Genomic DNA, 15,986 nt, shown 5'->3' on the forward strand with positions numbered 1-15,986 from the left:
AGTTAACACTGAATATCATTCCCCTGTTTCAGAACTACTGTGGTCAACAAGGTATGAACCAGGGAACCTTCAGAGTCATCACCGAGAACATTCCATGCGGCACTACAGGAACCACCTGCTCTAAATCTATTAAAGTTTTCCTGGGCGTAAGTATTTTCTTTAATAAGTTTTACCCCAGGCCTAATGTGCCAGAAGGATGGAACAAGCTGTCCCAGATAGACTGCATCATAAAAGCGTCCTCCAAGACAGTGAAAATATTCTTTGCTCACTGCCAACGATTCTGCTGTCTGTGAGAGAAAACAAAAGAGGGAATTCTAAAGAGAAAGTGCTTAACATGAGGTTGTTGAATAGAATCATTTTTATGATAAGAAAGTTATTATTTCAATAACAGTTACTGGCAATATATAAAACTGTACCCAATAGGTGACTTTTTTAATTGGCCTCTAACTTTCTCTAACTTTTTCTTTTCCTGTCCTAGAACTATGAGCTGGTACTCAGTGATGGACACTCTGATGTCATCCAGAGGACACCTGGAGGAAAAATGCCATTCCAAATGCGTTCCATGGGCATCTACCTGGTGGTTGACACTTCTGTTGGCCTGATACTCATGTGGGACAAGAAAACCAGTATATTCATTAAGCTTAGTCCCAGTTTTCAGGTACATTTTAAAATCCAAAACCTGGATAAAATGATTTCTGAAAGACATTCATGTTATCTGTCAAAGAAAAAAAAGGAAATTTAGGCTGTAACCAGAAGACTAAAAGAACAACGATTGCCTATTTTTACCCTTGTAGCGTTTACTTAGATTGTGTGCTACACATTTTCCTTAAATTACGTTATTCAGCAATGGCATAACAGCAACTACATCAGTAGCATTCTTCATGAAAAGCCCTCACTGAAGAGAGGATTAGATAAAACTAATTAGCTCAATACTAAGAACAAAAGCCACGAATCTAGTCTGCTTCCGATCCTTATCCTTTCTAACACTAAGTTAGAGACTTCTTTTCATTAAAGGTATTTTATGAAAATGTTCAGGACCATTACTGAAGAATTCAAGATAATCTTAAATAATATTCATCCTGAGGTCTGTTACTCACAGATAATGAGAAACTGTACCTTACTGATCTTTGTCATTTTGTATTTATCTCCACGTAGGGACATGTCTGTGGACTTTGCGGAAACTATGATGGCAATGGAAACAATGACTTCACTACTCGCAGTCAGTCTGTGGTAGGAAATGTGCTGGAGTTTGCCAATAGTTGGAAAGTGTCTTCTAGTTGCCCAAATGCCAATCGTACCAAGGATCCATGCACTGCGAATCCATACAGGAAAGCCTGGGCACAGAAGCAATGCAGCATCATTACCAGTGAAGTGTTTGCAAAGTGTCACTCCCAGGTATGCCAGAAACTTCAGTCTTAAATTCTCTTGAGCCAGAGATTACATTAATTTTTATGTGGGATAGTTGAAAAATACACTAAAATACATTTTGCGATGCTTGACGAAGTGAAGTCAGACCAAGTTCCAGGGAGACTGCATAGACAGTGTTTTCACTTTCATTTTTCTCAGCTTGTGCCTTGAACTAGGACACTGAATAAATTGATAGTTGGTCTGGTGTGGGTTTTTTAATAAAAAGGACAAACACAGATGAATCTCAGGATACACTTATTTTCTAATAGCATCATTTTCTACTAATAGAAATACTAGCCACCTGATAGATATGACTGTGTGCTAGCTTGTAGTAATGTAACAGTATTCTTTCTGCAAATGTATCTTCAGCATCAAATAGTTCTTAGCATTATGACTTATTAGTAATAGCTTTATTCTACATTTTCCTCTTGGTTTTTCAAAGCATTCACAGGTTTCTTCCTTTCTTATCCTTCTCACACATACAGAGTTGTCAGTTTCAGATATTTTATTCAGCTTTTTTAGGACAGTGAATGCCTTTTCAAAGAGGACAAGTCCATGAAAACTAAAATGTTTTCTCCAACAGGTTGAACCAAATGAATATTATCAAGCATGTGTGGATGATGCTTGTGCCTGTGACACTGGAGGAGACTGTGAATGTTTCTGTACAGCAGTAGCCGCCTATGCTCAAGCATGCAATGAGCTGGACATCTGCATTTCATGGAGAACCCCATCCATTTGTCGTGAGTCTCACCCTACTACTTTTTGAAGGGGTCCAGAGGGAAAGAAAACAGAAGAAATAAAGAAAAGCAAGTAGAATGATGAAAGAAAGAAGGATAAAATTTTATTTGTAAGAGGCACTGCTGTATTTGAAAAAAAGCAAAAAATAACACAAAGAAAGTTGGGTAAATCACTGGAAGCCAATTTATCTTCTTAAAATGAAACCATTGATAGTAACTTTAACAGTTGGTATCATTACTGTCTGATTTACTTGTCAATCATGATACACAACTGATGAACTATAATAGTGCGCTCCTGCCAGTCTACATCATGCTCAGTGTAAATAAGTATTAGTGCATACTAGCTAAAATCAGTGATTCAGTTAATTGATTTTTCATGCTTAATGTGTAACTCTGTTCTATGCTTTACAATTTTATTGGTGTCAAAAGGTGGTAGAAGTGTAACAATTGTATTAAATTATAAGTTCACCTCCTATGTGATTATGCTGATCACATGGGATTTTTACCTAGCAAAACTGAAAGACTGCAGAGCAAAAAGGTCAAAGGTCTTTTTCTGTCATTTCTCCTTCCTCTAGCTCTGTTCTGTGATTACTACAATCCACAAGGGGAATGTGAGTGGCACTACAAGCCATGTGGAGCCCCTTGTATGAAGACCTGCAATAATCCAAGTGGGAACTGTCTTCATGAGTTGAGAGGTTTGGAAGGTAAACATAATTATGCATATCTCATTCTACTTATAAAAAGCTAAAATGCAATATGAGTAACCAACTTTATATTACTCAGTATATGACATATTTGTATTAGAAATTATAAGAAGAGATTTTCTAATTAGTATCTTACTCCCTAATGGATCATGAACTTGTTTGGAGTGAAGATGAGGACAAAATGCTCCAAAGCTTAATGTGCAATCAAAGAAATAGCACTAACAGGGTCTGAAATTCCACTTACCAAATGAGATAATTTGGGGAAAGCAGATATAAGCAGAGTATAGAATTACTTCTAGTTGTGAAAGGCCTTGTGTCAACATAACTCTCATTTTTTATTGCAGGCTGCTATCCACACTGTCCAAAGAATAAGTCCTATTTTGATGAAGAAACCATGACTTGTGTTTCTAATTGTGGCTGTTATGAAAATGGAAAAAATTACAAACCAGGAATGCAGATGCCTTCAAAGGAGAATTGTCAATCATGGTAGGATTAGTAAAGATTTTTAAATGTTGAGTTTAAAGTTGTGAAACATAATACATTATGTTTTATGCATTATGCATTAAGGTTTTTTGTCTGCCATCAGGAACAAGGCCAGTCATAGGCTGCTGGATGATGTCTAATTTTTTTACATTCCCAGAAACTTAAATGATGACATGGTGAAACATTTTACCATAAAGAGATAAATTTACTACTTATTATGTATTCTTACTAAAGTACTTTTAAATTATTATCATAATTAAATTAATTAAAACCAAATTAAAATAATAATAGTTATGGCAATAGTATGAGAGTTTTTACAGGATATTCCTAAAAACATTATGTGCAATTATTTAGAAGTTAGACAACTGATCTGCGTTGTTTTGAGTTTGTTTCTGTTACTGCACTGGTACTTGCATATTTGCAAGAGTCAGCAAGTATTTCTACACATTCTGCCAGAATTGATGACAGCTTGGGACAAGTGCTGCTAAGCCTTCTATCAAATAGCACAACCTTACCAGAACCAGTTGTGAAGCAGCTAACACCTGTGCCAAGATACCTTTAAAGTAGCTACACTTGAATACTGTAAGCAGTCCAGCCAGAGTGGCAAAGAGCTTAGCACGAAGTCCACCTGAGCTAACCCAGTTTTCACGGCATGTTTTGCCATTCAGAGACAGCTTTGCCTGCATCATCTATGTCATTAACAGCACTAGACCTAACCTGTTAAATACATATCTATACTTACTTCAGTTTATTCACTGTAGAGATGCCTTTAGTCACTGTAAATAAATATATCAAGATTCAGTTCTTAACAGATTAATAGATAAATTCCCTTTAAAAACAGAATGCATTCTTGCATCTTTTGGAAGCCTGATGGAAATTCTCTGTGTAGACAGCGTCAACATCTGTGATACAGTGACCCTTTCTCAAACAACACATTTACTGCACTTTTCTTTCCAAAAAATAAGTGTACCTATCAGGGAGATAACATTTCAAATCACCCTTCCCTACATCTTCGCCCAGCCCCCAAAAACACCAATAAGGATACTGCATGTTTAATATGCTGGCATAGAAAAGTTGCCTTTCTTGACAGAAAACTGAGTGATCCTACCTAAACTGAATTTGTACAGTAGAACTCAGTATCTAACTTAGAGAAGACAGGGTCTTTCTACATTTAAGCACACAATGAATAGTAAAGAATCAATAGAAAAAAAAATGAGACAAGAGGATGTCATGAACCTATATGTTGATATTCACCATCTCCTTTTTTATCTTTTCAGTGAATGCACAAAGCATGGAAAAAAATGCAAATATGATGAATATGGTATGTTGGCAAAGTTGTTTTTATCTAAATAGGATGCATTTGAAGTACTCTGCTCTGTGTTTCAGATACCAAGGAATAACACCCTCTTTTGATTTACAGAATGCGTCTGCATTTATGAGGGACAGAAATACAACTATAAAGACGTGATCTACAATACTACAGATGGCACAGGAGGGTGTATTGTTGCAACCTGTGGTCCCAATGGAACACTTCAAAGGGTTGTCTATGAATGTCTAACCTCAACATCACCCACAACAGCAACGACGTTTCATTTCAGCACTACGCCACCTGTCACTACTTCCACAGGTACATCCTTCATAGCCCATAAGAGCGTATTCTATTCATTAGTGAGTAAAATATAGCCACAAAACCATGCCCACACTCACAATATAAATGAATTAATACAACTTCAAAATAAATGACAGGAAGTCTCATTTGTTATTAGCATTTGGTTTCAGTTAGTATTTGGTAACCAAACTAATACAAGGAAATAAAAAGAGAAAATAAAACTACTTCTGAAACACAAAAATGGAAACCACTGCAAACTGGTTTAATACTATTATTTTGCTTATTTTCATAGTGAACGATAAAAAGCAGTATCAGATTTAATATCTCTAACCGTAACTATTTCTATACCAGGAATAATCTTTACTGAACAAATAATTCATTATTTTTCCTATTAAATTACAGAATTATTACTTTCTGTAAAATTCCTGGTAGGGTTCATGGTATTTATAATTACAGTACTAAGTAGATTGCTCAGATATTGACATTGAGATACTGAAATTTTTATTTCTAGAATTCCTGTTCAGCATTCTTCAGGTTGATAATTTCTAATTACTACGGGCACATATTCTTAAAATTTAGAACTACAAGTTTTGAAATCACAGAAACCACCAGCACTGCTGGAATTCATTAGTCATTTTCCAATCATTTTACAATGAGAATTCACCTACAAAAGCTTGTGGACTGCTCTCCAATCAATAAATGGTTTCTTTAGACAAGACTACAAAGTGTAGGGGTGCTAATAGGGCTGCATTAGATATCTTTTACTTCAAATGGAGGAGCAAAGACAATGCAGCATATTACATGAGGATTCAACTCATTTGGAAGAAAAATGTATCTATGAATCTTGATGCACAGATTAAATGTTATTCTTTCCGCTGGATTTGAATCTGGGCTTTGATATTCCAGAGAGATTAAAAAATAATGAAGCAAGATGCAAACCAAGCCATAACACTGAATCAAATCTAAAAAAATGTGAGGGTTTTTTTCCCCACAATGTGTAAAAATTATGCCCGAGACTTGTTTTAGCACTTTGTAAAAGATAATTGTCATTCTCTTGGGAAGCGACACTTCCAAGGGAGTCAGTACATTAAATTGCTGGGTGATGGATTTTCTGTTCTACTTCATATTAAATTATAAGTACAATAAACTGATGCACTACAGGCTCACAATGCAAGCGAATGACCTTAGAGAAATTTTCAGGCCATTTAATATAATAAAAAAGAGATACAGGAATTAACTCTAAGTTTCATGGTCTCTTCTTTTTCTCTTTCACAGTGTCACCAACTACATCAGTATGTGTTCGTGAAGTCTGTGAATGGTCAGAATGGTATGATGGGAGTCTGCAAACCCCTGGCTACGATGGTGGAGATTTTGAAACCTTTGATGATTTGAGATCTAAAGGTTATGCGGTCTGTAAAACTCCACGGGCTATTCAATGCAGAGCAGAGAAATTCCCTAATATACCACTGAAAGACCTTGGCCAAAAAGTAGAATGCAGCACAACAGCTGGGCTTATATGTTACAACAAAGATCAAATTTCAACAATGTGCAACAATTATGAAATCAGAATCTTATGCTGTGTTTTTGTACCATGCTCTCTCACAACACATTTCAGCACGTCAACACCGATCACAACTACGGCTAAGAGCACAGAAATATCAACACCAACTGAAGAAACATCGTTTTCGACCACCACATCACTAGTTACTACAACTTACAAAACTACAACATTCATACCTTCACCTACTGAAGAAACAACCACAACCAAAATGACAACACCTGTCACCACTTCTCCTTCAACAACTCCTCTTTGCATTAAAGAAGAATGCTCTTGGTCAATGTGGTATGATGTCAGTTATCCAGGGTCTGGGTACGATGATGGAGACTTCGATACAATTCAGAACATTGAAAATCATGGATACGAAGTCTGTGATAATAGAAAGGCAGTAGAATGCAGAGCAGTAAGGTTCCCCAATACACCGTATCCCCTACTGGAGCAACACATTACATGTAATACAGAAGAAGGACTGAAATGCTACAATAAAGACCAACTACCACCCATCTGCTATAACTACAAATTAAGATTTAAATGCTGTAGAAATATAACAGCACCATGCCAGCAAACAACAACACCACATACAAGTACCACGATTTTTTCAATGATTCCAAGTACATCATTCACAGAACTATCAACACCACCAAACTTTCAAACAAAACATAAGACAACTACAGTACCAACACCTCCACCAGAAACAGAATATATTCATACGAGAACTACATCGCAATCAACAACACACACATATTATGAAGCAAATACAACAACACCCTCAAGCCCCACTACGGCACCTTCCACATCCTACCCCACCGAGATCCGCACCACCACCCCGTCCACTACCACCTGTGAACCCGAAGTGTGCTCCTGGAGCGAATGGTTCGACGTCGACTTCCCCTCCTCGGGGCCCAGCCAGGGAGACTTCGAAACCTACCAGCACATCCGCGCCGCCGGGAAGAAAGTCTGTCAACAGCCAAAGGAAATCGAGTGCCAGGCGGAGGACTACCCCGAGGTTTCCATCCAACACGTCGGACAGGTCGTGCAGTGCGACGTCAACTTTGGACTGGTGTGCAAGAACGAAGACCAGACTGGCAAATTTAAGATGTGCCTCAACTACAGGATCCGCGTCCTCTGCTGCACACCTAACTACAATTGCCACGTCACCACACCCTTGCCCACCACCAGCCCCACCATCACCACCTTCCACAGATCAACCACCACCGCCCCAACCTCCACCACAGTCACGACCTCCACCACACTCCTGACCTCCACCACCACCACGCAGCCCACCTCCACGGAAACCACAACGCAAACCTCCACCAGCACCACCAGCCCCACGCCAACACCTTCCACATCCCACCCCACTGAGATCCGCACCACCACCCCGTCCACTACCACCTGTGAACCCGAAGTGTGCTCCTGGAGCGAATGGTTCGACGTCGACTTCCCCTCCTCGGGGCCCAGCCAGGGAGACTTCGAAACCTACCAGCACATCCGCGCCGCCGGGAAGAAAGTCTGTCAACAGCCAAAGGAAATCGAGTGCCAGGCGGAGGACTACCCCGAGGTTTCCATCCAACACGTCGGACAGGTCGTGCAGTGCGACGTCAACTTTGGACTGGTGTGCAAGAACGAAGACCAGACTGGCAAATTTAAGATGTGCCTCAACTACAGGATCCGCGTCCTCTGCTGCACTCCTAACTACAATTGCCACGTCACCACACCCTTGCCCACCACCAGACCCACCATCACCACCTTCCACAGATCAACCACCACCGCCCCAACCTCCACCACAGTCACGACCTCCACCACCACCACCACGCAGCCCACCTCCTCGGAAACCACAACGCAAACCTCCACCAGCACCACCAGCCCCACGCCAACACCTTCCACATCCCACCCCACCGAGATCCGCACCACCACCCCGTCCACTACCACCTGTGAACCCGAAGTGTGCTCCTGGAGCGAATGGTTTGACGTTGACTTCCCCTCTGCGGGACCCAGCCAGGGAGACTTCGAAACCTACCAGCACATCCGCGCCGCCGGGAAGAAAGTCTGTCAACAGCCAAAGGAAATCGAGTGCCAGGCGGAGGACTACCCCGAGGTTTCCATCCAACACGTCGGACAGGTCGTGCAGTGCGATGTCAACTTTGGACTGGTGTGCAAGAACGAAGACCAGACTGGCAAATTTAAGATGTGCCTCAACTACAGGATCCGCGTCCTCTGCTGCACTCCTAACTACAATTGCCACGTCACCACAACCTTGCCCACCACCAGACCCACCATCACCACCTTCCACAGATCAACCACCACCGCCCCAACCTCCACCACAGTCACGACCTCCACCACCACCACCACGCAGCCCACCTCCTCGGAAACCACAACGCAAACCTCCACCAGCACCACCAGCCCCACGCCAACACCTTCCACATCCCACCCCACTGAGATCCGCACCACCACCCCGTCCACTACCACCTGTGAACCCGAAGTGTGCTCCTGGAGCGAATGGTTCGACGTCGACTTCCCCTCTGCGGGGCCCAGCCAGGGAGACTTCGAAACCTACCAGCACATCCGCGCCGCCGGGAAGAAAGTCTGTCAACAGCCAAAGGAAATCGAGTGCCAGGCGGAGGACTACCCCGAGGTTTCCATCCAACACGTTGGACAGGTCGTGCAGTGCGACGTCAACTTTGGACTGGTGTGCAAGAACGAAGACCAGACTGGCAAATTTAAGATGTGCCTCAACTACAGGATCCGCGTCCTCTGCTGCACACCTAACTACAATTGCCACGTCACCACACCCTTGCCCACCACCAGACCCACCATCACCACCTTCCACAGATCAACCACCACCGCCCCAACCTCCACCACAGTCACGACCTCCACCACCACCACCACGCAGCCCACCTCCTCGGAAACCACAACGCAAACCTCCACCAGCATCACCAGCCCCACGCCAACACCTTCCACATCCCACCCCACCGAGATCCGCACCACCACCCCGTCCACTACCACCTGTGAACCCGAAGTGTGCTCCTGGAGCGAATGGTTCGACGTCGACTTCCCCTCTGCGGGACCCAGCCAGGGAGACTTCGAAACCTACCAGCACATCCGCGCCGCCGGGAAGAAAGTCTGTCAACAGCCAAAGGAAATCGAGTGCCAGGCGGAGGACTACCCCGAGGTTTCCATCCAACACGTCGGACAGGTCGTGCAGTGCGACGTCAACTTTGGACTGGTGTGCAAGAACGAAGACCAGACTGGCAAATTTAAGATGTGCCTCAACTACAGGATCCGCATCCTCTGCTGCACACCTAACTACAATTGCCACGTCACCACACCCTTGCCCACCACCAGACCCACCATCACCACCTTCCACAGATCAACCACCACCGCCCCAACCTCCACCACAGTCACGACCTCCACCACCACCACCACGCAGCCCACCTCCTCGGAAACCACAACGCAAACCTCCACCAGCACCACCAGCCCCACGCCAACACCTTCCACATCCCACCCCACTGAGATCCGCACCACCACGCCGTCCACTACCACCTGTGAACCCGAAGTGTGCTCCTGGAGCGAATGGTTCGACGTCGACTTCCCCTCCTCGGGGCCCAGCCAGGGAGACTTCGAAACCTACCAGCACATCCGCGCCGCCGGGAAGAAAGTCTGTCAACAGCCAAAGGAAATCGAGTGCCAGGCAGAGGACTACCCCGAGGTTTCCATCCAACACGTCGGACAGGTCGTGCAGTGCGATGTCAACTTTGGACTGGTGTGCAAGAACGAAGACCAGACTGGAAAATTTAAGATGTGCCTCAACTACAGGATCCGCGTCCTCTGCTGCACTCCTAACTACAATTGCCACGTCACCACACCCTTGCCCACCACCAGACCCACCGTCACCACCTTCCACAGATCAACCACCACCGCCCCAACCTCCACCACAGTCACGACCTCCACCACCACCACCACGCAGCCCACCTCCTCGGAAACCACAACGCAAACCTCCACCAGCACCACCAGCCCCACGCCAACACCTTCCACATCCCACCCCACCGAGATCCGCACCACCACGCCGTCCACTACCACCTGTGAACCCGAAGTGTGCTCCTGGAGCGAATGGTTTGACGTCGACTTCCCCTCTGCGGGGCCCAGCCAGGGAGACTTCGAAACCTACCAGCACATCCGCGCCGCCGGGAAGAAAGTCTGTCAACAGCCAAAGGAAATCGAGTGCCAGGCGGAGGACTACCCCGAGGTTTCCATCCAACACGTCGGACAGGTCGTGCAGTGCGATGTCAACTTTGGACTGGTGTGCAAGAACGAAGACCAGACTGGCAAATTTAAGATGTGCCTCAACTACAGGATCCGCGTCCTCTGCTGCACTCCTAACTACAATTGCCACGTCACCACACCCTTGCCCACCACCAGACCCACCATCACCACCTTCCACAGATCAACCACCACCGCCCCAACCTCCACCACAGTCACGACCTCCACCACCACCACCACGCAGCCCACCTCCTCGGAAACCACAACGCAAACCTCCACCAGCACCACCAGCCCCACGCCAACACCTTCCACATCCCACCCCACCGAGATCCGCACCACCACCCCGTCCACTACCACCTGTGAACCCGAAGTGTGCTCCTGGAGCGAATGGTTCGACGTCGACTTCCCCTCTGCGGGACCCAGCCAGGGAGACTTCGAAACCTACCAGCACATCCGCGCCGCCGGGAAGAAAGTCTGTCAACAGCCAAAGGAAATCGAGTGCCAGGCGGAGGACTACCCCGAGGTTTCCATCCAACACGTCGGACAGGTCGTGCAGTGCGACGTCAACTTTGGACTGGTGTGCAAGAACGAAGACCAGACTGGCAAATTTAAGATGTGCCTCAACTACAGGATCCGCGTCCTCTGCTGCACTCCTAACTACAATTGCCACGTCACCACACCCTTGCCCACCACCAGACCCACCATCACCACCTTCCACAGATCAACCACCACCACCCCAACCTCCACCACAGTCACGACCTCCACCACCACCACCACGCAGCCCACCTCCTCGGAAACCACAACGCAAACCTCCACCAGCACCACCAGCCCCACGCCAACACCTTCCACATCCCACCCCACTGAGATCCGCACCACCACCCCGTCCACTACCACCTGTGAACCCGAAGTGTGCTCCTGGAGCGAATGGTTCGACGTCGACTTCCCCTCTGCGGGACCCAGCCAGGGAGACTTCGAAACCTACCAGCACATCCGCGCCGCCGGGAAGAAAGTCTGTCAACAGCCAAAGGAAATCGAGTGCCAGGCGGAGGACTACCCCGAGGTTTCCATCCAACACGTCGGACAGGTCGTGCAGTGCGACGTCAACTTTGGACTGGTGTGCAAGAACGAAGACCAGACTGGCAAATTTAAGATGTGCCTCAACTACAGGATCCGCGTCCTCTGCTGCACTCCTAACTACAATTGCCACGTCACCACACCCTTGCCCACCACCAGACCCACCATCACCACCTTCCACAGATCAACCACCACCGCCCCAACCTCCACCACAGTCACGACCTCCACCACCACCACCACGCAGCCCACCTCCTCGGAAACCACAACGCAAACCTCCACCAGCACCACCAGCCCCACGCCAACACCTTCCACATCCCACCCCACCGAGATCCGCACCACCACGCCGTCCACTACCACCTGTGAACCCGAAGTGTGCTCCTGGAGCGAATGGTTTGACGTCGACTTCCCCTCTGCGGGACCCAGCCAGGGAGACTTCGAAACCTACCAGCACATCCGCGCCGCCGGGAAGAAAGTCTGTCAACAGCCAAAGGAAATCGAGTGCCAGGCGGAGGACTACCCCGAGGTTTCCATCCAACACGTCGGACAGGTCGTGCAGTGCGACGTCAACTTTGGACTGGTGTGCAAGAACGAAGACCAGACTGGCAAATTTAAGATGTGCCTCAACTACAGGATCCGCGTCCTCTGCTGCACACCTAACTACAATTGCCACGTCACCACACCCTTGCCCACCACCAGACCCACCATCACCACCTTCCACAGATCAACCACCACCGCCCCAACCTCCACCACAGTCACGACCTCCACCACCACCACCACGCAGCCCACCTCCTCGGAAACCACAACGCAAACCTCCACCAGCACCACCAGCCCCACGCCAACACCTTCCACATCCCACCCCACTGAGATCCGCACCACCACGCCGTCCACTACCACCTGTGAACCCGAAGTGTGCTCCTGGAGCGAATGGTTCGACGTCGACTTCCCCTCCTCGGGGCCCAGCCAGGGAGACTTCGAAACCTACCAGCACATCCGCGCCGCCGGGAAGAAAGTCTGTCAACAGCCAAAGGAAATCGAGTGCCAGGCAGAGGACTACCCCGAGGTTTCCATCCAACACGTCGGACAGGTCGTGCAGTGCGATGTCAACTTTGGACTGGTGTGCAAGAACGAAGACCAGACTGGAAAATTTAAGATGTGCCTCAACTACAGGATCCGCGTCCTCTGCTGCACTCCTAACTACAATTGCCACGTCACCACACCCTTGCCCACCACCAGACCCACCGTCACCACCTTCCACAGATCAACCACCACCGCCCCAACCTCCACCACAGTCACGACCTCCACCACCACCACCACGCAGCCCACCTCCTCGGAAACCACAACGCAAACCTCCACCAGCACCACCAGCCCCACGCCAACACCTTCCACATCCCACCCCACCGAGATCCGCACCACCACGCCGTCCACTACCACCTGTGAACCCGAAGTGTGCTCCTGGAGCGAATGGTTTGACGTCGACTTCCCCTCTGCGGGGCCCAGCCAGGGAGACTTCGAAACCTACCAGCACATCCGCGCCGCCGGGAAGAAAGTCTGTCAACAGCCAAAGGAAATCGAGTGCCAGGCGGAGGACTACCCCGAGGTTTCCATCCAACACGTCGGACAGGTCGTGCAGTGCGATGTCAACTTTGGACTGGTGTGCAAGAACGAAGACCAGACTGGCAAATTTAAGATGTGCCTCAACTACAGGATCCGCGTCCTCTGCTGCACTCCTAACTACAATTGCCACGTCACCACACCCTTGCCCACCACCAGACCCACCATCACCACCTTCCACAGATCAACCACCACCGCCCCAACCTCCACCACAGTCACGACCTCCACCACCACCACCACGCAGCCCACCTCCTCGGAAACCACAACGCAAACCTCCACCAGCACCACCAGCCCCACGCCAACACCTTCCACATCCCACCCCACCGAGATCCGCACCACCACCCCGTCCACTACCACCTGTGAACCCGAAGTGTGCTCCTGGAGCGAATGGTTCGACGTCGACTTCCCCTCTGCGGGACCCAGCCAGGGAGACTTCGAAACCTACCAGCACATCCGCGCCGCCGGGAAGAAAGTCTGTCAACAGCCAAAGGAAATCGAGTGCCAGGCGGAGGACTACCCCGAGGTTTCCATCCAACACGTCGGACAGGTCGTGCAGTGCGACGTCAACTTTGGACTGGTGTGCAAGAACGAAGACCAGACTGGCAAATTTAAGATGTGCCTCAACTACAGGATCCGCGTCCTCTGCTGCACTCCTAACTACAATTGCCACGTCACCACACCCTTGCCCACCACCAGACCCACCATCACCACCTTCCACAGATCAACCACCACCACCCCAACCTCCACCACAGTCACGACCTCCACCACCACCACCACGCAGCCCACCTCCTCGGAAACCACAACGCAAACCTCCACCAGCACCACCAGCCCCACGCCAACACCTTCCACATCCCACCCCACCGAGATCCGCACCACCACGCCGTCCACTACCACCTGTGAACCCGAAGTGTGCTCCTGGAGCGAATGGTTTGACGTCGACTTCCCCTCTGCGGGACCCAGCCAGGGAGACTTCGAAACCTACCAGCACATCCGCGCCGCCGGGAAGAAAGTCTGTCAACAGCCAAAGGAAATCGAGTGCCAGGCGGAGGACTACCCCGAGGTTTCCATCCAACACGTCGGACAGGTCGTGCAGTGCGACGTCAACTTTGGACTGGTGTGCAAGAACGAAGACCAGACTGGCAAATTTAAGATGTGCCTCAACTACAGGATCCGCGTCCTCTGCTGCACACCTAACTACAATTGCCACGTCACCACACCCTTGCCCACCACCAGACCCACCATCACCACCTTCCACAGATCAACCACCACCGCCCCAACCTCCACCACAGTCACGACCTCCACCACCACCACCACGCAGCCCACCTCCTCGGAAACCACAACGCAAACCTCCACCAGCACCACCAGCCCCACGCCAACACCTTCCACATCCCACCCCACTGAGATCCGCACCACCACCCCGTCCACTACCACCTGTGAACCCGAAGTGTGCTCCTGGAGCGAATGGTTCGACGTCGACTTCCCCTCCTCGGGACCCAGCCAGGGAGACTTCGAAACCTACCAGCACATCCGCGCCGCCGGGAAGAAAGTCTGTCAACAGCCAAAGGAAATCGAGTGCCAGGCGGAGGACTACCCCGAGGTTTCCATCCAACACGTCGGACAGGTCGTGCAGTGCGACGTCAACTTTGGACTGGTGTGCAAGAACGAAGACCAGACTGGCAAATTTAAGATGTGCCTCAACTACAGGATCCGCGTCCTCTGCTGCACTCCTAACTACAATTGCCACGTCACCACACCCTTGCCCACCACCAGACCCACCATCACCACCTTCCACAGATCAACCACCACCGCCCCAACCTCCACCACAGTCACGACCTCCACCACCACCACCACGCAGCCCACCTCCTCGGAAACCACAACGCAAACCTCCACCAGCACCACCAGCCCCACGCCAACACCTTCCACATCCCACCCCACCGAGATCCGCACCACCACCCCGTCCACTACCACCTGTGAACCCGAAGTGTGCTCCTGGAGCGAATGGTTTGACGTTGACTTCCCCTCTGCGGGACCCAGCCAGGGAGACTTCGAAACCTACCAGCACATCCGCGCCGCCGGGAAGAAAGTCTGTCAACAGCCAAAGGAAATCGAGTGCCAGGCGGAGGACTACCCCGAGGTTTCCATCCAACACGTCGGACAGGTCGTGCAGTGCGACGTCAACTTTGGACTGGTGTGCAAGAACGAAGACCAGACTGGCAAATTTAAGATGTGCCTCAACTACAGGATCCGCGTCCTCTGCTGCACACCTAACTACAATTGCCACGTCACCACACCCTTGCCCACCACCAGACCCACCATCACCACCTTCCACAGATCAACCACCACCGCCCCAACCTCCACCACAGTCACGACCTCCACCACCACCACCACGCAGCCCACCTCCTCGGAAACCACAACGCAAACCTCCACCAGCACCACCAGCCCCACGCCAACACCTTCCACATCCCACCCCACCGAGATCCGCACCACCACCCCGTCCACTACCACCTGTGAACCCGAAGTGTGCTCCTGGAGCGAATGGTTTGACG

The 15,986-nt window shown here is 48.8% G+C and overlaps 1 protein-coding gene across 1 annotated transcript in view; it reads left to right on the forward strand.

Annotated features, from left to right (window-relative positions):
* The window catches only part of LOC141743098 (mucin-5AC-like), a 56,847-nt gene that overhangs the window by 19,779 nt on the left and 21,082 nt on the right, over positions 1-15,986 (forward strand). Inside the window, 15 exon segments of the mRNA XM_074586821.1 lie at positions 33-146; positions 479-658; positions 1,156-1,395; positions 1,991-2,147; positions 2,720-2,848; positions 3,193-3,334; positions 4,609-4,652; positions 4,752-4,958; positions 6,216-7,870; positions 8,411-8,953; positions 9,404-9,457; positions 10,562-11,398; positions 12,089-12,178; positions 13,805-14,083; positions 15,311-15,388. Of these exon segments, the coding sequence (XP_074442922.1) occupies positions 33-146; positions 479-658; positions 1,156-1,395; positions 1,991-2,147; positions 2,720-2,848; positions 3,193-3,334; positions 4,609-4,652; positions 4,752-4,958; positions 6,216-7,870; positions 8,411-8,953; positions 9,404-9,457; positions 10,562-11,398; positions 12,089-12,178; positions 13,805-14,083; positions 15,311-15,388 (4,749 nt within the window).

This window comes from Larus michahellis, chromosome 4, assembly GCF_964199755.1.
Source record: "Larus michahellis chromosome 4, bLarMic1.1, whole genome shotgun sequence".
Taxonomy (NCBI): Eukaryota; Metazoa; Chordata; class Aves; order Charadriiformes; family Laridae; genus Larus; species Larus michahellis.